This window comes from Mytilus californianus, unplaced genomic scaffold (genome assembly GCF_021869535.1).
Source record: "Mytilus californianus isolate M0D057914Y unplaced genomic scaffold, xbMytCali1.0.p SCAF_8, whole genome shotgun sequence".
Taxonomy (NCBI): Eukaryota; Metazoa; Mollusca; class Bivalvia; order Mytilida; family Mytilidae; genus Mytilus; species Mytilus californianus.
In genome coordinates, this window is record NW_026262734.1 from 19,208,901 (window position 1) to 19,234,059 (window position 25,159).

The following is a 25,159-nucleotide window of genomic DNA, read 5'->3' on the forward strand; positions in this document are numbered from 1 at the left end:
TGGTTACAAGTGCGAAGCTAATGGAGTACAAATTTAAGATTGCAACATGTCTAAGTGTCAAAATGTGTATCTTTGGTTGCTAAGGACAGTAAACAATAAAATAAACATGAATTGCAATCCTAGCAGATTTTGTACCTTCAGAACTAAAACAAGAACCTAAAAGACTAAAGATTTGTGGTCAAATTTATCTTTAAAAAGGCATTTCTGTGCTTTCTGGTGTGCCATAAGGTAGCACTCCACAGTTAGAATATAAGATTAAAAATGAACCACAAAATATTTTATCATCTCCTATTCCTGGATTTCTAATACATTAACCTAACTGTTTGTGTTGTACATGTGCATATGTATGTAATCAGTATCTTCCATAGATTTGATTTTCAAAAGTTAAAAGGGTGAAATATAATTCCTTCTATGTGTATCCATGGCAACATTCTGCATTTATTAACCATAAAATATTGCAAAAAGGGGGGTGAAAATGTCACATACTCCCCCCAAATTTGGATCAAACTAGAATTTCAATGCCAATGAGTGATACCTTTTTAGAAACTGGTGACATTAATCTTCCTAATAATCAAATAAAAAATGGGTGTCTTTTGCCTCATTTTTTCGTAAAATTTAATTACAAAGTTCGTGCGACAAAAAGTTGGAAAAAAACATTACAATAATTGCCGGACCAATGTATGGTATGGATATGCAAATACGGACTGTCATACAGAAAACAGCCTATATTACATACATTACATAATCTTGATGTTCATATAAACCCAATAGGAAGGCTATTTTAATCCTCAGCTATCCAAAAATGAATTTTATTGCACACTAGCTCTCATATTTGAACAATTCACAGGGGCCAAAATGCGAAACTACACACCTAACTGTGGAGTGCTACCTTAAGATGAAATTTTCCCCCTCCTGCCTCAATTTTTAGTATATTTTCTGTGTTCTACTAGCTGTTACGATTAAAATGGTACCTTAGTTTTTAAAATTGGTCCAATAATAAAGATTTTATGAAGGTTAGCAGTTGATGTTCAAACGCGACAAAAAGTGATTTAAAAATGAATGCCAGATCATAGTGAAAAACCTCAAGTCTGTCTCATTTTTGGGGTAAATTTCTAAAACTTTTCCCTTATTTCTGTTTAAAATCTTAAAATTACCTTAAAAGAGGAAAAATTGTACAATTTTTAGGTATTTGAAAGCACTCATAGGTCAATTTTGCTGTAAATGGCATACCAAACCTTGGTTTAGAAGCTCTCAAGCAGGGTATAAATTTCTAACAGTTCTGGCATCATTAAATATAATTAATGCCAAATTATAATATAAAATCCTGCTAAAAATGTTTATTTGACTTATTCGCATTCAAAAATATAAAGCGATACACTCTGAGGATATCATATAAAGCGCAATCTTTGGTTACAAGGGCGAAGCTTATGGAGTACAAATTTAAGATCGCAACATGTCTAAGTGTCAAAATGTGTATCTTTGGTTGCTAAGGACAGTAAACAATAAAATAAACATGAATTGCAATCCTAGCAGATTTTTTACCTTCAGAACTAAAACAAGAACCTAAAAGACTAAAGATTTGTGGTCAAATTTATCTTTAAAAAGGCATTTCTGTGCTTTCTGGTGTGCCTTAAGATGAAATTTCCCCCCTCCTGCCTCAATTGTTAGTATATTTTCTGTGTTCTACTAGCTGTTACGATTAAAATGGTACCTTAGTTTTTAAAATTGGTCCAGTAATAAAGATTTTATGAAGGTTAGCAGTTGATGTTCAAACGCGACAAAAAGTGATTTAAAAATGAATGCCAGATCATAGTGAAAAACCTCAAGTCTAGTCTGTCTCATTTTTGGGGTAAATTTCTAAAACTTTTCCCTTATTTCTGTTTAAAATCTTAAAATTACCTTAAAAGAGGAAAAATTGTACAATTTTTAGGTATTTGAAAGCACTCATAGGTCAATTTTGCTGTAAATAGCATACCAAACCTTGGTTTAGAAGCTCTCAAGCAGGGCATAAATTTCTAACAGTTCTGGCATCATTAAATTTAATTAATGCCAAATTATAATATAAAATCCTGCTAAAAATGTTTATTTGACTTATTCGCATACAAAAATATAAAGCGATACATTCTGAGGATATCATATAAAGCGCAATCTTTGGTTACAAGGGCGAAACTAATGGAGTACAAATTTAAGATCGCAACATGTCTAAGTGTCAAAATGTGTATCTTTGGTTGCTAAGGACAGTAAACAATAAAATAAACATGAATTGCAATCCTAGCAGATTTTTTACCTTCAGAACTAAAACAAGAACCTAAAAGACTAAAGATTTGTGGTCAAATTTATCTTTAAAAAGGCATTTCTGTGCTTTCTGGTGTGCCTTAAGATGAAATTTCCCCCCTCCTGCCTCAATTTTTAGTATATTTTCTGTGTTCTACTAGCTGTTACGATTAAAATGGTACCTTAGTTTTTAAAATTGGTCCAGTAATAAAGATTTTATGAAGGTTAGCAGTTGATGTTCAAACGCGACAAAAAGTGATTTAAAAATGAATGCCAGATCATAGTGAAAAACCTCAAGTCTAGTCTGTCTCATTTTTGGAGTAAATTTCTAAAACTTTTCCCTTATTTCTGTTTAAAATCTTAAAATTACCTTAAAAGAGGAAAAATTGTACAATTTTTAGGTATTTGAAAGCACTCATAGGTCAATTTTACTGTAAATAGCATACCAAACCTTGGTTTAGAAGCTCTCAAGCAGGGTATAAATTTCTAACAGTTCTGGCATCATTAAATTTAATTAATGCCAAATTATAATATAAAATCCTGCTAAAAATGTTTATTTGACTTATTCGCATTCAAAAATATAAAGCGATACATTCTGAGGATATCATATAAAGCGCAATCTTTGGTTACAAGGGCGAAACTAATGGAGTACACATTTAAGATCGCAACATGTCTAAGTGTCAAAATGTGTATCTTTGGTTGCTAAGGACAGTAAACAATAAAATAAACATGAATTGCAATCCTAGCAGATTTTTTACCTTCAGAACTAAAACAAGAACCTAAAAGACTAAAGATTTGTGGTAAAATTTATCTTTAAAAAGGCATTTCTGTGCTTTCTGGTGTGCTTTAAGATGACATTTCCCCCCTCCTGCCTCAATTTTTAGTATATTTTCTGTGTTCTACTAGCTGTTACGATTAAAATGGTACCTTAGTTGTTAAAATTGGTCCAGTAATAAAGATTTTATGAAGGTTAGCAGTTGATGTTCAAACGCGACAAAAAGTGATTTAAAAATGAATGCCAGATCATAGTGAAAAACCTCAAGTCTAGTCTGTCTCATTTTTGGGGTAAATTTCTAAAACTTTTCCCTTATTTCTGTTTAAAATCTTAAAATTACCTTAAAAGAGGAAAAAGTGTACAATTTTTAGGTATTTGAAAGCACTCATAGGTCAATTTTGCTGTAAATAGCATACCAAACCTTGGTTTAGAAGCTCTCAAGCAGGGTATAAATTTCTAACAGTTCTGGCATCATTAAATTTAATTAATGCCAAATTATAATATAAAATCCTGCTAAAAATGTTTATTTGACTTATTCGCATTCAAAAATATAAAGCGATACATTCTGAGGATATCATATAAAGCGCAATCTTTGGTTACAAGGGCGAAACTAATGGAGTACAAATTTAAGATCGCAACATGTCTAAGTGTCAAAATGTGTATCTTTGGTTGCTAAGGACAGTAAACAATAAAATAAACATGAATTGCAATCCTAGCAGATTTTTTACCTTCAGAACTAAAACAAGAACCTAAAAGACTAAAGATTTGTGGTCAAATTTATCTTTAAAAAGGCATTTCTGTGCTTTCTGGTGTGCCTTAAGATGAAATTTCCCCCCTCCTGCCTCAATTTTTAGTATATTTTCTGTGTTCTACTAGCTGTTACGATTAAAATGGTACCTTAGTTTTTAAAATTGGTCCAGTAATAAAGATTTTATGAAGGTTAGCAGTTGATGTTCAAACGCGACAAAAAGTGATTTAAAAATGAATGCCAGATCATAGTGAAAAACCTCAAGTCTAGTCTGTCTCATTTTTGGAGTAAATTTCTAAAACTTTTCCCTTATTTCTGTTTAAAATCTTAAAATTACCTTAAAAGAGGAAAAATTGTACAATTTTTAGGTATTTGAAAGCACTCATAGGTCAATTTTGCTGTAAATAGCATACCAAACCTTGGTTTAGAAGCTCTCAAGCAGGGTATAAATTTCTAACAGTTCTGGCATCATTAAATTTAATTAATGCCAAATTATAATATAAAATCCTGCTAAAAATGTTTATTTGACTTATTCGCATTCAAAAATATAAAGCGATACATTCTGAGGATATCATATAAAGCGCAATCTTTGGTTACAAGGGCGAAACTAATGGAGTACAAATTTAAGATCGCAACATGTCTAAGTGTCAAAATGTGTATCTTTGGTTGCTAAGGACAGTAAACAATAAAATAAACATGAATTGCAATCCTAGCAGATTTTTTACCTTCAGAACTAAAACAAGAACCTAAAAGACTAAAGATTTGTGGTCAAATTTATCTTTAAAAAGGCATTTCTGTGCTTTCTGGTGTGCCTTAAGATGACATTTTCCCCCTCCTGCCTCAATTTTTAGTATATTTTCTGTGTTCTACTAGCTGTTACGATTAAAATGGTACCTTAGTTTTTAAAATTGGTCCAGTAATAAAGATTTTATGAAGGTTAGCAGTTGATGTTCAAACGCGACAAAAAGTGATTTAAAAATGAATGCCAGATCATAGTGAAAAACCTCAAGTCTGTCTCATTTTTGGGGTAAATTTCTAAAACTTTTCCCTTATTTCTGTTTAAAATCTTAAAATTACCTTAAAAGAGGAAAAATTGTACAATTTTTAGGTATTTGAAAGCACTCATAGGTCAATTTTGCTGTAAATAGCATACCAAACCTTGGTTTAGAAGCTCTCAAGCAGGGTATAAATTTCTAACAGTTCTGGCATCATTAAATTTAATTAATGCCAAATTATAATATAAAATCCTGCTAAAAATGTTTATTTGACTTATTCGCATTCAAAAATATAAAGCGATACATTCTGAGGATATCATATAAAGCGCAATCTTTGGTTACAAGGGCGAAACTAATGGAGTACAAATTTAAGATCGCAACATGTCTAAGTGTCAAAATGTGTATCTTTGGTTGCTAAGGACAGTAAACAATAAAATAAACATGAATTGCAATCCTAGCAGATTTTTTACCTTCAGAACTAAAATAAGAACCTAAAAGACTAAAGATTTGTGGTCAAATTTATCTTTAAAAAGGCATTTCTGTGCTTTCTGGTGTGCCATAAGGTAGCACTCCACAGTTAGAATATAAGATTAAAAATGAACCACAAAATATTTTATCATCTCCTATTCCTGGATTTCTAATACATTAACCTAACTGTTTGTGTTGTACATGTGCATATGTATGTAATCAGTATCTTCCATAGATTTGATTTTCAAAAGTTAAAAGGGTGAAATATAATTCCTTCTATGTGTATCCATGGCAACATTCTACATTTATTAACCATAAAATATTGCAAAAAGGGGGGTGAAAATGTCACATATCCCCCCCAAATTTGGATCAAACTAGAATTTCAATGCCAATGAGTAATACCTTTTTAGAAACTGGTGACATTAATCTTCCTAATAATCAAATAAAAAATGGGTGTCTTTTGCCTCATTTTTTCGTAAAATTTAATTACAAAGTTCGTGCGACAAAAAGTTGGAAAAAAACATTACAATAATTGCCGGACCAATGTATGGTATGGATATGCAAATACGGACTGTCATACAGAAAACAGCCTATATTACATACATCACATAATCTTGATGTTCATATAAACCCAATAGGAAGGCTATTTTAATCCTCAGCTATCCAAAAATGAATTTTATTGCACACTAGCTCTCATATTTGAAAAATTCACAGGGGCAAAAATGCGAAACTACACACCTAACTGTGGAGTGCTACCTTAAGATGAAATTTTCCCCCTCCTGCCTCAATTTTTAGTATATTTTCTGTGTTCTACTAGCTGTTACGATTAAAATGGTACCTTAGTTTTTAAAATTGGTCCAATAATAAAGATTTTATGAAGGTTAGCAGTTGATGTTCAAACGCGACAAAAAGTGATTTAAAAATGAATGCCAGATCATAGTGAAAAACCTCAAGTCTAGTCTGTCTCATTTTTGGGGTAAATTTCTAAAACTTTTCCCTTATTTCTGTTTAAAATCTTAAAATTACCTTAAAAGAGGAAAAATTGTACAATTTTTAGGTATTTGAAAGCACTCATAGGTCAATTTTGCTGTAAATAGCATACCAAACCTTGGTTTAGAAGCTCTCAAGCAGGGCATAAATTTCTAACAGTTCTGGCATCATTAAATTTAATTAATGCCAAATTATAATATAAAATCCTGCTAAAAATGTTTATTTGACTTATTCGCATACAAAAATATAAAGCGATACATTCTGAGGATATCATATAAAGCGCAATCTTTGGTTACAAGGGCGAAACTAATGGAGTACAAATTTAAGATCGCAACATGTCTAAGTGTCAAAATGTGTATCTTTGGTTGCTAAGGACAGTAAACAATAAAATAAACATGAATTGCAATCCTAGCAGATTTTTTACCTTCAGAACTAAAACAAGAACCTAAAAGACTAAAGATTTGTGGTCAAATTTATCTTTAAAAAGGCATTTCTGTGCTTTCTGGTGTGCCTTAAGATGAAATTTCCCCCCTCCTGCCTCAATTTTTAGTATATTTTCTGTGTTCTACTAGCTGTTACGATTAAAATGGTACCTTAGTTTTTAAAATTGGTCCAGTAATAAAGATTTTATGAAGGTTAGCAGTTGATGTTCAAACGCGACAAAAAGTGATTTAAAAATGAATGCCAGATCATAGTGAAAAACCTCAAGTCTAGTCTGTCTCATTTTTGGAGTAAATTTCTAAAACTTTTCCCTTATTTCTGTTTAAAATCTTAAAATTACCTTAAAAGAGGAAAAATTGTACAATTTTTAGGTATTTGAAAGCACTCATAGGTCAATTTTACTGTAAATAGCATACCAAACCTTGGTTTAGAAGCTCTCAAGCAGGGTATAAATTTCTAACAGTTCTGGCATCATTAAATTTAATTAATGCCAAATTATAATATAAAATCCTGCTAAAAATGTTTATTTGACTTATTCGCATTCAAAAATATAAAGCGATACATTCTGAGGATATCATATAAAGCGCAATCTTTGGTTACAAGGGCGAAACTAATGGAGTACACATTTAAGATCGCAACATGTCTAAGTGTCAAAATGTGTATCTTTGGTTGCTAAGGACAGTAAACAATAAAATAAACATGAATTGCAATCCTAGCAGATTTTTTACCTTCAGAACTAAAACAAGAACCTAAAAGACTAAAGATTTGTGGTCAAATTTATCTTTAAAAAGGCATTTCTGTGCTTTCTGGTGTGCCTTAAGATGACATTTTCCCCCTCCTGCCTCAATTTTTAGTATATTTTCTGTGTTCTACTAGCTGTTACGATTAAAATGGTACCTTAGTTTTTAAAATTGGTCCAGTAATAAAGATTTTATGAAGGTTAGCAGTTGATGTTCAAACGCGACAAAAAGTGATTTAAAAATGAATGCCAGATCATAGTGAAAAACCTCAAGTCTGTCTCATTTTTGGGGTAAATTTCTAAAACTTTTCCCTTATTTCTGTTTAAAATCTTAAAATTACCTTAAAAGAGGAAAAATTGTACAATTTTTAGGTATTTGAAAGCACTCATAGGTCAATTTTGCTGTAAATAGCATACCAAACCTTGGTTTAGAAGCTCTCAAGCAGGGTATAAATTTCTAACAGTTCTGGCATCATTAAATTTATTTAATGCCAAATTATAATATAAAATCCTGCTAAAAATGTTTATTTGACTTATTCGCATTCAAAAATATAAAGCGATACATTCTGAGGATATCATATAAAGCGCAATCTTTGGTTACAAGGGCGAAACTAATGGAGTACAAATTTAAGATCGCAACATGTCTAAGTGTCAAAATGTGTATCTTTGGTTGCTAAGGACAGTAAACAATAAAATAAACATGAATTGCAATCCTAGCAGATTTTTTACCTTCAGAACTAAAATAAGAACCTAAAAGACTAAAGATTTGTGGTCAAATTTATCTTTAAAAAGGCATTTCTGTGCTTTCTGGTGTGCCATAAGGTAGCACTCCACAGTTAGAATATAAGATTAAAAATGAACCACAAAATATTTTATCATCTCCTATTCCTGGATTTCTAATACATTAACCTAACTGTTTGTGTTGTACATGTGCATATGTATGTAATCAGTATCTTCCATAGATTTGATTTTCAAAAGTTAAAAGGGTGAAATATAATTCCTTCTATGTGTATCCATGGCAACATTCTACATTTATTAACCATAAAATATTGCAAAAAGGGGGATGAAAATGTCACATATCCCCCCCAAATTTGGATCAAACTAGAATTTCAATGCCAATGAGTAATACCTTTTTAGAAACTGGTGACATTAATCTTCCTAATAATCAAATAAAAAATGGGTGTCTTTTGCCTCATTTTTTCGTAAAATTTAATTACAAAGTTCGTGCGACAAAAAGTTGGAAAAAAACATTACAATAATTGCCGGACCAATGTATGGTATGGATATGCAAATACGGACTGTCATACAGAAAACAGCCTATATTACATACATCACATAATCTTGATGTTCATATAAACCCAATAGGAAGGCTATTTTAATCCTCAGCTATCCAAAAATGAATTTTATTGCACACTAGCTCTCATATTTGAAAAATTCACAGGGGCAAAAATGCGAAACTACACACCTAACTGTGGAGTGCTACCTTAAGATGAAATTTTCCCCCTCCTGCCTCAATTTTTAGTATATTTTCTGTGTTCTACTAGCTGTTACGATTAAAATGGTACCTTAGTTTTTAAAATTGGTCCAATAATAAAGATTTTATGAAGGTTAGCAGTTGATGTTCAAACGCGACAAAAAGTGATTTAAAAATGAATGCCAGATCATAGTGAAAAACCTCAAGTCTGTCTCATTTTTGGGGTAAATTTCTAAAACTTTTCCCTTATTTCTGTTTAAAATCTTAAAATTACCTTAAAAGAGGAAAAATTGTACAATTTTTAGGTATTTGAAAGCACTCATAGGTCAATTTTGCTGTAAATAGCATACCAAACCTTGGTTTAGAAGCTCTCAAGCAGGGTATAAATTTCTAACAGTTCTGGCATCATTAAATTTAATTAATGCCAAATTATAATATAAAATCCTGCTAAAAATGTTTATTTGACTTATTCGCATTCAAAAATATAAAGCGATACATTCTGAGGATATCATATAAAGCGCAATCTTTGGTTACAAGGGCGAAACTAATGGAGTACAAATTTAAGATCGCAACATGTCTAAGTGTCAAAATGTGTATCTTTGGTTGCTAAGGACAGTAAACAATAAAATAAACATGAATTGCAATCCTAGCAGATTTTTTACCTTCAGAACTAAAACAAGAACCTAAAAGACTAAAGATTTGTGGTCAAATTTATCTTTAAAAAGGCATTTCTGTGCTTTCTGGTGTGCCATAAGGTAGCACTCCACAGTTAGAATATAAGATTAAAAATGAACCACAAAATATTTTATCATCTCCTATTCCTGGATTTCTAATACATTAACCTAACTGTTTGTGTTGTACATGTGCATATGTATGTAATCAGTATCTTCCATAGATTTGATTTTCAAAAGTTAAAAGGGTGAAATATAATTCCTTCTATGTGTATCCATGGCAACATTCTGCATTTATTAACCATAAAATATTGCAAAAAGGGGGATGAAAATGTCACATATCCCCCCAAAATTTGGATCAAACTAGAATTTCAATGCCAATGAGTGATACCTTTTTAGAAACTGGTGACATTAATCTTCCTAATAATCAAATAAAAAATGGGTGTCTTTTGCCTCATTTTTTCGTAAAATTTAATTACAAAGTTCGTGCGACAAAAAGTTGGAAAAAAACATTACAATAATTGCCGGACCAATGTATGGTATGGATATGCAAATACGGACTGTCATACAGAAAACAGCCTATATTACATACATCACATAATCTTGATGTTCATATAAACCCAATAGGAAGGCTATTTTAATCCTCAGCTATCCAAAAATGAATTTTATTGCACACTAGCTCTCATATTTGAAAAATTCACAGGGGCCAAAATGCGAAACTACACACCTAACTGTGGAGTGCTACCTTAAGATGAAATTTTCCCCCTCCTGCCTCAATTTTTAGTATATTTTCTGTGTTCTACTAGCTGTTACGATTAAAATGGTACCTTAGTTTTTAAAATTGGTCCAATAATAAAGATTTTATGAAGGTTAGCAGTTGATGTTCAAACGCGACAAAAAGTGATTTAAAAATGAATGCCAGATCATAGTGAAAAACCTCAAGTCTGTCTCATTTTTGGGGTAAATTTCTAAAACTTTTCCCTTATTTCTGTTTAAAATCTTAAAATTACCTTAAAAGAGGAAAAATTGTACAATTTTTAGGTATTTGAAAGCACTCATAGGTCAATTTTGCTGTAAATAGCATACCAAACCTTGGTTTAGAAGCTCTCAAGCAGGGTATAAATTTCTAACAGTTCTGGCATCATTAAATTTAATTAATGCCAAATTATAATATAAAATCCTGCTAAAAATGTTTATTTGACTTATTCGCATTCAAAAATATAAAGCGATACATTCTGAGGATATCATATAAAGCGCAATCTTTGGTTACAAGGGCGAAACTAATGGAGTACAAATTTAAGATCGCAACATGTCTAAGTGTCAAAATGTGTATCTTTGGTTGCTAAGGACAGTAAACAATAAAATAAACATGAATTGCAATCCTAGCAGATTTTTTACCTTCAGAACTAAAACAAGAACCTAAAAGACTAAAGATTTGTGGTCAAATTTATCTTTAAAAAGGCATTTCTGTGCTTTCTGGTGTGCCATAAGGTAGCACTCCACAGTTAGAATATAAGATTAAAAATGAACCACAAAATATTTTATCATCTCCTATTCCTGGATTTCTAATACATTAACCTAACTGTTTGTGTTGTACATGTGCATATGTATGTAATCAGTATCTTCCATAGATTTGATTTTCAAAAGTTAAAAGGGTGAAATATAATTCCTTCTATGTGTATCCATGGCAACATTCTGCATTTATTAACCATAAAATATTGCAAAAAGGGGGATGAAAATGTCACATATCCCCCCAAAATTTGGATCAAACTAGAATTTCAATGCCAATGAGTGATACCTTTTTAGAAACTGGTGACATTAATCTTCCTAATAATCAAATAAAAAATGGGTGTCTTTTGCCTCATTTTTTCGTAAAATTTAATTACAAAGTTCGTGCGACAAAAAGTTGGAAAAAAACATTACAATAATTGCCGGACCAATGTATGGTATGGATATGCAAATACGGACTGTCATACAGAAAACAGCCTATATTACATACATCACATAATCTTGATGTTCATATAAACCCAATAGGAAGGCTATTTTAATCCTCAGCTATCCAAAAATGAATTTTATTGCACACTAGCTCTCATATTTGAAAAATTCACAGGGGCCAAAATGCGAAACTACACACCTAACTGTGGAGTGCTACCTTAAGATGAAATTTTCCCCCTCCTGCCTCAATTTTTAGTATATTTTCTGTGTTCTACTAGCTGTTACGATTAAAATGGTACCTTAGTTTTTAAAATTGGTCCAATAATAAAGATTTTATGAAGGTTAGCAGTTGATGTTCAAACGCGACAAAAAGTGATTTAAAAATGAATGCCAGATCATAGTGAAAAACCTCAAGTCTGTCTCATTTTTGGGGTAAATTTCTAAAACTTTTCCCTTATTTCTGTTTAAAATCTTAAAATTACCTTAAAAGAGGAAAAATTGTACAATTGTTAGGTATTTGAAAGCACTCATAGGTCAATTTTGCTGTAAATAGCATACCAAACCTTGGTTTAGAAGCTCTCAAGCAGGGTATAAATTTCTAACAGTTCTGGCATCATTAAATTTAATTAATGCCAAATTATAATATAAAATCCTGCTAAAAATGTTTATTTGACTTATTCGCATTCAAAAATATAAAGCGATACATTCTGAGGATATCATATAAAGCGCAATCTTTGGTTACAAGGGCGAAGCTAATGGAGTACAAATTTAAGATCGCAACATGTCTAAGTGTCAAAATGTGTATCTTTGGTTGCTAAGGACAGTAAACAATAAAAAAAACATGAATTGCAATCCTAGCAGATTTTTTACCTTCAGAACTAAAACAAGAACCTAAAAGACTAAAGATTTGTGGTCAAATTTATCTTTAAAAAGGCATTTCTGTGCTTTCTGGTGTGCCTTAAGATGACATTTTCCCCCTCCTGCCTCAATTTTTAGTATATTTTCTGTGTTCTACTAGCTGTTACGATTAAAATGGTACCTTAGTTTTTAAAATTGGTCCAATAATAAAGATTTTATGAAGGTTAGCAGTTGATGTTCAAACGCGACAAAAAGTGATTTAAAAATGAATGCCAGATCATAGTGAAAAACCTCAAGTCTGTCTCATTTTTGGGGTAAATTTCTAAAACTTTTCCCTTATTTCTGTTTAAAATCTTAAAATTACCTTAAAAGAGGAAAAATTGTACAATTGTTAGGTATTTGAAAGCACTCATAGGTCAATTTTGCTGTAAATAGCATACCAAACCTTGGTTTAGAAGCTCTCAAGCAGGGTATAAATTTCTAACAGTTCTGGCATCATTAAATTTAATTAATGCCAAATTATAATATAAAATCCTGCTAAAAATGTTTATTTGACTTATTCGCATTCAAAAATATAAAGCGATACATTCTGAGGATATCATATAAAGCGCAATCTTTGGTTACAAGGGCGAAGCTAATGGAGTACAAATTTAAGATCGCAACATGTCTAAGTGTCAAAATGTGTATCTTTGGTTGCTAAGGACAGTAAACAATAAAAAAAACATGAATTGCAATCCTAGCAGATTTTTTACCTTCAGAACTAAAACAAGAACCTAAAAGACTAAAGATTTGTGGTCAAATTTATCTTTAAAAAGGCATTTCTGTGCTTTCTGGTGTGCCTTAAGATGACATTTTCCCCCTCCTGCCTCAATTTTTAGTATATTTTCTGTGTTCTACTAGCTGTTACGATTAAAATGGTACCTTAGTTTTTAAAATTGGTCCAGTAATAAAGATTTTATGAAGGTTAGCAGTTGATGTTCAAACGCGACAAAAAGTGATTTAAAAATGAATGCCAGATCATAGTGAAAAACCTCAAGTCTGTCTCATTTTTGGGGTAAATTTCTAAAACTTTTCCCTTATTTCTGTTTAAAATCTTAAAATTACCTTAAAAGAGGAAAAATTGTACAATTTTTAGGTATTTGAAAGCACTCATAGGTCAATTTTGCTGTAAATAGCATACCAAACCTTGGTTTAGAAGCTCTCAAGCAGGGTATAAATTTCTAACAGTTCTGGCATCATTAAATTTAATTAATGCCAAATTATAATATAAAATCCTGCTAAAAATGTTTATTTGACTTATTCGCATTCAAAAATATAAAGCGATACATTCTGAGGATATCATATAAAGCGCAATCTTTGGTTACAAGGGCGAAACTAATGGAGTACAAATTTAAGATCGCAACATGTCTAAGTGTCAAAATGTGTATCTTTGGTTGCTAAGGACAGTAAACAATAAAATAAACATGAATTGCAATCCTAGCAGATTTTTTACCTTCAGAACTAAAACAAGAACCTAAAAGACTAAAGATTTGTGGTCAAATTTATCTTTAAAAAGGCATTTCTGTGCTTTCTGGTGTGCCATAAGGTAGCACTCCACAGTTAGAATATAAGATTAAAAATGAACCACAAAATATTTTATCATCTCCTATTCCTGGATTTCTAATACATTAACCTAACTGTTTGTGTTGTACATGTGCATATGTATGTAATCAGTATCTTCCATAGATTTGATTTTCAAAAGTTAAAAGGGTGAAATATAATTCCTTCTATGTGTATCCATGGCAACATTCTGCATTTATTAACCATAAAATATTGCAAAAAGGGGGATGAAAATGTCACATATCCCCCCAAAATTTGGATCAAACTAGAATTTCAATGCCAATGAGTGATACCTTTTTAGAAACTGGTGACATTAATCTTCCTAATAATCAAATAAAAAATGGGTGTCTTTTGCCTCATTTTTTCGTAAAATTTAATTACAAAGTTCGTGCGACAAAAAGTTGGAAAAAAACATTACAATAATTGCCGGACCAATGTATGGTATGGATATGCAAATACGGACTGTCATACAGAAAACAGCCTATATTACATACATTACATAATCTTGATGTTCATATAAACCCAATAGGAAGGCTATTTTAATCCTCAGCTATCCAAAAATGAATTTTATTGCACACTAGCTCTCATGTTTGAAAAATTCACAGGGGCCAAAATGCGAAACTACACACCTAACTGTGGAGTGCTACCTTACACACAAAGCTCCGCCTACTTTCTAAAATAAGAACGGGCTTCTGAAACAGCGGGAATGTCAGTTAGACTTGATATTTCGACGATGATGGATGCACGTTTACATTGGTGACGGATAACGTTACAGACGAAAAAATGTTGAAGGAATTAGATGTTCTGGATATGGACGCACGAGACTTCAGATTTTCAGATATTTTAAAACATTTCTGGAATCCCAGATTAAAAGTTGAACTGCAAAGGGTTAGTTTTTGTTATTTTATCAAAATGTTCAAAATATTTTAACTTTTTAATATTAATTTATAATTCTGGGGAAATTAATTTCACAAGAATCTTTCTGAGAGTTTGGATGAATCATTCCACGTTTTGATTTGTACCAGAAGCCCAAGTTGTACATTGATTAAAAGGGAATTCAAAATGTTCACGATTAAAATCACATGTTGACTATAGGTAATTTAAACAAAAAAAATAAGCTTCATTTAGAGTAACCAGACATTATCTAATTTTAACGGTCCAACATTGTTGTTATTACTTAAGCAACCTCGTTAAGTCCAGATGTCAGCAGTGTATAACAAATCGGATCCAGGATTTTGAAAAGGGGGGGATCTAACAAGCCAACATTTTAAATAATACTATGAAAAAGTCTATGCATTCACCGTTTATGAAGCTCCTTAAAAGGGATGTGCCCCCTGCCCCCCTTAAAAAAGTCCGCCTCGGCAAATTCAAACCTATGCATGAAGCTGTACAGTGGAGCCTATGGGGACACAACCCAAGTATTTTGATAACCGAAAATCAACGTATATTTCCAATATAATATATAAATCTTAACATATCTATACATTTTTTGAAACTTTATTTGTTTGTTCTAGGATCGAATTTTTGTTCATTTAAAAATATAGGACAACGTAGTTGGTGTACGTGGGTTCGATTCCCACCCTAGGCATTCATTTATATCGGCTGGTGCAAAGCGCGCAGTTTAGCATAGTGGCCCCGTACTGACTATGTTGTTCCTATGTAAAAAAATTCAGGAGGCCGCGGCCAGGTCTTGCTATCTTTCTTTTTCTTTTTCGAATACCATATACAACAAAACCAAGGTATAATTGTGAAAATTATACCATAGATAGCTATGGTATAATTTTCGGTTATTGAGATTTATACTCGGGTTGCATTCACATAGGTTCCATTGTACAGCTATAGGTTAATATAGCGATAGCGTCCGAGTATGTTCTATAATTAAAGTTTGCAATATTTCTGTGGGTAGCTTGTTAAGAATAAGTGGAACAAGAAGTGAACCATACGTGACATCCGTCCGTTCGAGTTACTCTACGTAAGTTTGTGTTTAGTTGTAATAACTGTCACGGCTAATTAATTACAAATAGACGGCAGCATTTCATGCAGAGCTAGCATTCGTGTTTGTATTATCGTATGGATCTGTCCCCACCGCTCTTGAAGCAATAAAATAGCGTTGCGAAGTTAGTGTTGGCCATAGAAACTCTTGATAGTATTTATAATACTCCGCCCAGTAGATATGACTTCAAGATGAATGTGGAATTTGTGTCGGAAGCCGTCTCATAAGAATCCAAAAAGTATTGCAAATTTGATATATACTCTTCATAAGTAGCTTTAACATTGGAAGGTTGTGGTAATGCCTAGTTGCATAAGAGGACGAACGTAAAAAGGACCGTGATACAGTGGGGTTGATGTAATTGCCTAATTGCTGCATTTGTGTGTACATGCGATGACGATGAAACATGCAGGCGGATCCATGGTCTGTATGAGTATATCAAAAAGGGTAACAGTATCCAAAAGGTAAAGGCCTTACTGTATTTCTTCTGATTATTATTCTTCCGCCAAACTTTGCCAAACTTTGACAAAATTTGCCTCCGTAATCGTAAGACATGGCACAATTAAGTTAACACTTTGTATCGGTGTCACAAATATCTATCTGGAACTCACTCGGTGAGTCGTAAAATTTGTTGGTCTGGAGTTATCTGCCCAAAACCTGAACCAATGGGGTCTTTTGCAATAAAATCTGGGACCAATGACCTTAACAAAGGTCATAAGGTTAAAAGGTCAAGGTCATGTCCTAGATAACGAATTTGTGTTTTGACCCTATTTTAAGGGTTGTATGTGTGTTTAAAAAGCTTTTCAATCCATTTTATGTCTTTTAAAACACATATTTTACGATATGAAAAGGAAAGACCTCTCAATTGTTCACGAATAATTGACATTTTAATTGCATCTTTGTGTCTTCTACGGTAGCTTGCTGTTGGAGATAGATAAATTTTTGCAAGTCTTAATTGTTTTGAAAACGTTACCGGAAAACTAAATTTTGGCAGATTTTAATAACTAATTTCGTGATAGAATAACACATATTTGTCACTTACCATTTAGTTTAACTTTGTCTCATATGATTATGGAAGTACATAGTCGTTTAACAGTAACAAACAAATTGATATTCTATTTTCCGTCATATATGTAGTATAAGTTGAACCTAGAACCTAGAAATTGATTTGAATTCAAAATATGGGATTTTATATTTTGCACAATTCTGTCCGTCGCTTTTGTATTCACTGCAATGTGTTCGTATATTTTTATTAGTAAATTATTTAACTTTTAAGGTCCAAATCTACAAATACAATAACTATATTAGTTGTGTACTCCACTGTTACGACGAGACGTTGTTATATAACGTGAATACAGCTATATTCAATCTTTGATTAAATTTGAAATAGAAAATTAAAAAAACAATATTTTGTTATCAATGCTTGTTCTTTTCAAAGCCCCTCCTTTTTTTTTAACAAAATATTGATTTAATGTTTATTGAAATTTTTCGAACAGTTTTTCATTTGCCTCTGTCTTTTTTATTTCTTGTTTACAATCGTTAATTGTTACATATAGATATATTCTAATTAGTAAAGTATCTGATGTTAAATACATCTGTGAACATCTCTTATTTAACATAGTCTTCCAGACAACCTTGTTGGCTATATTCTTTAAAAAGCTTCTACCGTCTATCGACTTTGGATTGATTTCTTAGTGTGTTTACAATAGTACTGGTATAAGGTCAGATCACCTGCATGATGGTGTGGATTTTTTTCAGAAATTCTCGATAACTTTGTTTACACGAGGGGAACGATGACACGTAGAGACCCGACCCTCCTCTTATACTGCTTTGCGCATGGAGAATAACCATGAGATGAATTGAAAAGATGGAAGGAGAAACATTTACAAGTAGCGCACTACCCACAGTGGGAACCATAATTGAAGTAATGTTGCATATAGTCAACTAAACATGTATCTTCACTATTCAAACGTACTTGTTTCTGTGCAGTTCAAAATTGTGTCGAACTGGAATATAGTAAGTGATAGAAGAGTACAAATCACTTTTACGTTTTGGTCACATTGGCTTATTTTCATGTCAGTTTTCCTAAGAAGTGATGCATCAAAGAACATTCCATTAGGCTTTGTGTCTAAGAAATTGTCCACCCAATTTTCATGCTACAGGAAAGGAGAAAACTGTTTTAAATATTGTACAATAAACAAATGCACCACCTTTATTTCTTTATAAAACAAGTGTTCTATTGTACAATATAATTATATTGTTTTTCGTTAATAAAGAAACTAATGATTGATGATTGTTGTTTGCTTGAGGTCCAGTGGCAAACATTTTATGCATAAACAGGATAAAGGATCATGTGGCTTGAAGAATTCTATTGACATTGTGGTGACACATGTATATCTGGAGCTTATTCATATGTCATTAATGGATAAATCTGTTCTCTCTACATATGACAGAACCATTACCACAAGCTTGAGCATCTGTATGTGACCAGTTAGAAAAGTCAGCTACTATACAACATATCTCTCTCCAGAGGCAGTCCAAATATTCATGCTATTCAGCTCAGACAACGTACCTTGGAGTTCATGCATTGATTGTTTTGATATTTTATTCTTTACATTTACTATCACGCAATATTTGCTTTTAGACGCTCAGCAAACAAAATCAATACATTGAAATATTTTATTTTTATTTTTGTTCATTTTGACTTAGAAACATTATAGTAATTACGATTCCATATCATAACTTAATGGATACAATTAAATTGTGTTTTATTAATTATGATAACTGCGTTTTTTATTATAATTTATAAATAAAAAAAAAAAATGAACATTTACCCCGATCTCAACCTTGCACTTAGGGATTGGGTACACATTGTGAAACTGGATCTGAAGGTTCAACTCTGTTTGCGTTTGGCCAAGGTTGAAACTAATATCGTTTTCAGAAGGTACCCCTGTAAACAATTAACCATATTTATTGAACTGTTATAATATATGTCTGAACTGTAATGTGTATTTCCTTGATACAAAGTAATTCGTTAGTCAAATGAAGGTATGGACAATTTGTTAATAATTCATAATTGTTTGACTAATAATTGTAAATATTTGAATTTGGCTCAATTTAATATTAAGTTAGGTTGAATACTTACCGTAGTCGTCTGTGTACATTTTATGCACCATGGTCAAAGTATGCACAAAACACATTGAAATGCAGTTTAATGTTATCAATTTATATTTGTCTTATAGGTTAGATAATACTTGATCATGTTTTATGAATATTTAAAGCCCGAGGCGAGATGATTTAATTCAACTTTTAGTGAAAAATATATCATCAAATTAACAATGATTAAAGAAACCAATTGAAAAACATTTCGCTAAAAAATACCAAAATAAATATAGCGTATGACATACCATATTTGAAGCTGAATTAAATGCACTAGCGTTGGAGGTATATAACCAATTTGACAATATTTTAATCTTTCAAAGACGAACTAAAACGTCGTCGGTACATGAAATCTGGTATTTATTGATTATGCATTTATATCGCAGTTGACTTCACAGAAACTACGTGAAAAATTAATCAACAAGTCACTACAACTTTTATATCCGTTTTATAATTTCAACATGACAGCAATTTAAAAAAAGCGACGATCTTCGGCAATCCGGGTTAACCCCTTCATTTTAATTTAATGTTTCTTGCATTGAATTTGATATCGTAAAAGAGAGGCAAAAAATACCAAAGGGAATGACAAACTGACAACGCCATGGCAACACAAAAGGAAAATGCCCAAAAGGACAGGCTTTAATTTCTTTATGAAATAAGCTTATTGTGCTAATTTCTAATCTGGGTAGAAATCTTGTTTTAATAATAAGAAAAAATAAGGTAAAATAATTGTACATAATTTACTTGTTTTCTAATCTAAGATTTATTTAGATTTGCAAGTGGCAAGTATAGTATTTGGAAAAATTCTTTATCAAGTAAGATAACCATTAGTGTGGTCTAATTTATGAGAAACGAAACAATATCGAATGTCCGAAGACAAAACAAAATACAGGTTTTATACCAGTTCGTAAGTTTTACGGACATCATCACGAGTTGGTTGACCGTTATGGAATATCAATTTCACAGATGATAGCGGATATGTTCCTGATGTCGTAACTACAATCCCGTCCCATTTTCCCAAATGTAACTTACCGAATTATACTTTTTACCGGGTTTGTACTAACAAGAGCAACACGACGGGTGCCACATGTAGAGCAGGATCTGCTTACCCTTCCGGAGCACCTGATATCACCCCAAGTTTTTGGTGGGGTTCGTGTTGCTCAGTCGTTAGTTTTCTATGTTTTGTTTTGTGTACTATTGTTTATCTGTTTGTCTTTTTCTTTTTTAGCCATGGCGTTGTCAGTTTATTTTCGACTTATGAGTTTGAATGTCCCTCTGGTATCTTTCACCTCTCTTTTTCCTCTAATTCACTACACATTTCACTTCACCAATTATGTGTAGCCAAACCCAACATTTCCAGGTTAAAAAGATTCAAATAGAAAGCATGTATGTTATGACTAGGATCTTTGCAGTTATATTTTATTTTTCATAGGGATTTGCTATGCAAGAAAACAAAAACAGACCATACCAATAAAATGTCGTGAATCTAATGTCAGCATCTGACGACTAGTTTCAAAATCCAAAGAACACCTATATTCACAGTTTACATCGTTCATCCCGAAATCCATTATGACTAGGGAAAAGTTGTAACATGGTCGATAGGCAACTTCGTAATATTTAGATGCGTTCGTAGAATGTCCATTTATCAACAATATGTTCTTGTTAAGACCACCATCCCATCTACGAGTTGCTTCACTGTCACAATTGTCTTTTTGTTCAACCATACAAGTCAGTGTTGCGCTGTCACCAAACACAACTGGAGTTTTCAGTACCCAATAAACTAAACAAACAACTATTAATTAACTGTGTATTGACATTCAGGTATTACAGATCAAATTTGTTCGTTCATTGTGTGTTAATTTAAGTTTTTTGATTGAGTTAAGCCTTCCAATTGATATTTTATAGTGTGTCTTTCTGTGTTGTGATGTTGTACTATTGTTTCAGAAAAGGGAGAAGGTTTGGTACCATTAAAACGTTTAATCCCGCTGCAAATGTTTGCACCTGTTCTAAGTCAGGAATCTGATGTACAGTAGTTGTCGTCTGTTTATGTAGTTCATACGTGTTTCTCGTTTCTCGTTTTTATATAGATTAGACCGTTGGTTTTCCCGTTTGAATGGTTTTACACTAGTAATTTTTGGGGCCCTTTATAGCTTGCTGTTCGGTGTGAGCGAATGCTCCGTGTTGAAGGCCGTACCTTGATCTATAATGGTTTACTTTTATTAATTGTTACTTGGATGGAGAGTTGTCTCATTGGCACTCATACCACATCTTCCTATATCTAACCAACACATGAATGAAGAATGTGTAAAAGAATGTAACAAGAAGCTGGTTACCATTTTCTGCTGTATAGTATGTAAAACAATCTTTTAAGAATTTATGATATTTTTAGTTATTCATTCTTTTAAATTTTTTCTTGGAATAATCTTGAGGTATATGTGTCACTGATGAGTCTTTTGTACACAAAACGCGCGTCTGGTGTACAAAATTTTAAGCCTGGTATCTATGATGAGTTTATTTCTATAACAAATCGCATCAATCTCTATATAGGCTAGGACGCATGTACATGTATACGTTCCAAGTTACTTTGCAGATTATATTAGACTGAACTCACTTCTTTTTTAAACGTCCGTAAAGTAATTGGTGTTTAATGCCACTTTCAACACTATTTTGCTATTTTGTAGCGGTCAGTTTTTATTGGTGGACGAAGCAAGAATGCCCGGAGGGAACTACCGACCTACGGTAGGAAAACTGACTGTCGATTAAGTTGGAGTCGAGCGTACCTGCTACGTGCTAGCTTCGAACTCACAACTTCAGGGTTGACAGGCAAATGGTACAGTTGTTTGACTACGTAGATACTCGACAACCGAGCCCTCCCCCTCGTACACTATGATTGATAAGTTGATTGCAATAAATAATGCCAACATAAGTATGATATTAATCTACCATATTACTTTGTTATCCATCATTTAGGATATCCCTGCTAAAATTATTATGAACGATTTATTATATGGACTTCCTTATGAATTCTTAAAATGTTTGTAAAACGCATTGGAATTTCTCTTCGCACATTCGTATTCCAAATTCGTTACAAGAACGCATATTCTGTTAATCTTAGACTTAAATAGTCTACTTTCATACTCCTTGTTGTATGTTTCAGATTACGCTAATTTAAGTTATTCTCATTAACTGTTTGTTAAGTAGTTTTTAGCTATAATGGCATGCAACATATAGGAGAATTTTCAGTGATTTTTCCTTATCATTTCGAAGTCAATTTGATACGCACTTCCGAAATATGCAAAGACATTAATATCTACGTTTCCTACTTACAGAGATGTTTCGGTTTGATTTTGGACTGATCGAAGTAAAATCACAAATTTTCATATTTCGATACTTTGCCAAACTTAGAAAAACGATATATCTTTACCTGCATTTTTGTTCCTTAGTTAATAGGCTTTTAATGAACTTATCATTTTAAAGGCAAAAAACAATTATTGTAAAATCAAGCATTTATCGGTGATAGAAAACGATGGACAGCAGTCTGTCCAACACAAATGCATGCAGAAAAAAATGTACCGTTGATTTTTTCTAGCTATTATGGTATAATATTCTCGAAGCTGTACACAATCAAATGCAATAGAAACAAGGATCTAATATGTGGTTGTATTTTTAGTTGTGCGAAAAGCCTCATTTTCGAATGCTGTAGACAGCATTTCTTTTGTTTGTAAACTCAACATCGTCATTAAACTTGTCACACACCGGCTGTATACCCTAATGTAGAACAGCACATGCAAATGCTGGCTATGTTTGACACGGGGTGGCGGTTTTGAAGTAGAGAAAAAGCGATCAAAGTAAGTAAAAGTATCAAAATTTCTATTTAAGAATTGTTAGCACCAAATTATGTGTTGCACAGAAGAAACCGAACCAGAATCCCTTTCCATCAAGCAGAAGCAGACGTTTTCAGTGCTTTTTTTGTCAAACACTTTTTTTTCCGTATGATTTATTTAGATATTAATTCCTATCATACAATTTAACCAAATGTCAGCTTCTTAGTCAAAATTAATTGGTTTAGAAGTTAATTTTTCATCGAAATCTAATGTGTCGCTCGGTGTGTCAATTTTGCGTCTCAAGGGGGTGAGGCATTTATTAAAACAAGGATAAATTTGTCTATAATTCGGTCTTTATCTGATAGGTTGTAATTCAAACTCACCCATTTTGTTAAGATGACTCATCACTAAATTAAAGTATTTCATTTGGCCGATATTTTTATTTTTGGAGTAATGTGCATTTTTAATGTTAGAAATAGAGAAAAAGTTTTAAAGTTTTATTGTTTTATACCTGAACATGATTTGCTTTCCTTTTCATTTACTATAATGGCCATGAATTCAAAGAAATCACGGCTATGGCCTAATGCTTTGTAACATGGAGCCAAAGCAGACCTCCGTATAAGATTTGGCCGAGGCCGAAGCCACCAACACCTAAACTTTATCAAATTTCTTCACCAGTTTTGTCTACAAAGCAAACGTGCACGCCGCAAAAAGGATTAATTTTACTCCGAAACATTTGCTTACTCACTCCACTGAAATACTCACTGGCATCAATATTTATATTCTTTTCCTTAAAGAAAGTATAAAGAAAGATCATGTTGGCATACATCTGTTTCTATGGTCATTATGTTGGCATACATCTGTTTCTATGGTTATTATATTGGCAAACATCTGTTTCTATGGTCATTATGTTGGTATACATCTGTTAATAGTGAAATGCAGCTGCATATTTTGATACTTGTATTATCTGTTATGATTATTCATACATATATTGTAGTATTGAGCTACATTATGCACGCCAACAAAGAAAAAAGGGAGTAAATATTGTCCAATAGAAATTTGTTTTTTTTTACAATTAATTTGGATACATGAAAGAAAATCAATCGCCAGATTATGTTCTTCTAGATTTTTAATTGCTATTTTGAAATCGTTTAAAATTGATGTGTCGTCTTCTTCAGGTCTCCTGATAGCGTTGTTGTCATTTGTGAATATAGATGCCGGTGAGTATTTCTATGGAGTGAGTAAGCCAATTCGTTTAAGAGTAAGCCCATTTTGCGACGTGCACGTGTGCTTTGTAGAAAAAACTGGTGAAGAAATTTGAAGAAGTTCAGGTGTTGGTGCTTCGACTTCGGGCAAATCTTAAATGAAGGTCTGCTCATCATTTGAGTTTGCTCCATGTTTTGGTGCATTACACCATATCCGTGACTTCTCCCTGACCATAATAGTAACTGACATGGAAAACAAATCATGTTCATGTATAAAACAAAATTCTTGGAGGCTTTTTCTCTGTTTCTAACATTAAAAGCACATTACTTAAAAAACTAAAGTATGGGACAATCAAAATACTTTAAGTTTGTGATGAGTCGTCTTTTGTCCCCTTTGCTTTGTCAATACTTTTGACTTATGCGATTTGAATGTCCCCCTGATATCTCACACCTGATTTGTAATGGCTACACGTACGTCGCGAAATTAATGCGTTCAATTTGGATGAGATAGTATCTTCCCATGCTACTGTATTATATGACCGTAAGTATATATTTTACAGCTATTCTAAATTGTACACGTTATAAAGTCATGTACATTCAACATCAAATATCATTACCTGCATTCGAAGCAGCAATTTCAACTATAACGATTAAGATGTTGAAAACCTGGTTCTTCATAGCTAGGAGAGTCTTTGAGCAAAATTGGGCAAAGTGCATTACCATTCTACCTAAAAGAATTAGTCATATCACATCAAATAACCAGATTATTTTGAAAATGACATCTTTACGTATTCTTTTTATTGATTCGAACATAACATTTCGAAAATGATATTTAGACCAGTGTCCAACAAAAAGACAAAATCAAAAGGCAGGACCTCAAAGTTTGAAATAAAACTCATCAAAGACACAAGGCTTATAATTCTGTACGGCAGACGCGAGTTTCGTCTACAAAAGTGACGATCGAATAAACAAGTTGAAGGTCAAAATCTATTGAAATCTCTCCGTCACTTTCAA

The 25,159-nt window shown here is 32.4% G+C and overlaps 1 protein-coding gene across 1 annotated transcript in view; it reads right to left on the minus strand.

Moving 5' to 3' along the window:
- LOC127711934 (uncharacterized) overlaps positions 1 to 24,868 on the minus strand; it is a 70,041-nt gene extending 45,173 nt beyond the window's left edge. Inside the window, exons 1-4 of the mRNA XM_052218091.1 lie at positions 24,763 to 24,868; positions 20,585 to 20,896; positions 18,792 to 18,907; positions 17,933 to 18,113 (exon numbers count right to left, since the gene is read on the minus strand). Of these exons, the coding sequence (XP_052074051.1) occupies positions 17,933 to 18,113; positions 18,792 to 18,907; positions 20,585 to 20,896; positions 24,763 to 24,868 (715 nt within the window). The remainder of the gene's footprint in view (positions 1 to 17,932; positions 18,114 to 18,791; positions 18,908 to 20,584; positions 20,897 to 24,762) is intronic.
- Positions 24,869 to 25,159: the final 291 nt, after the last annotated feature.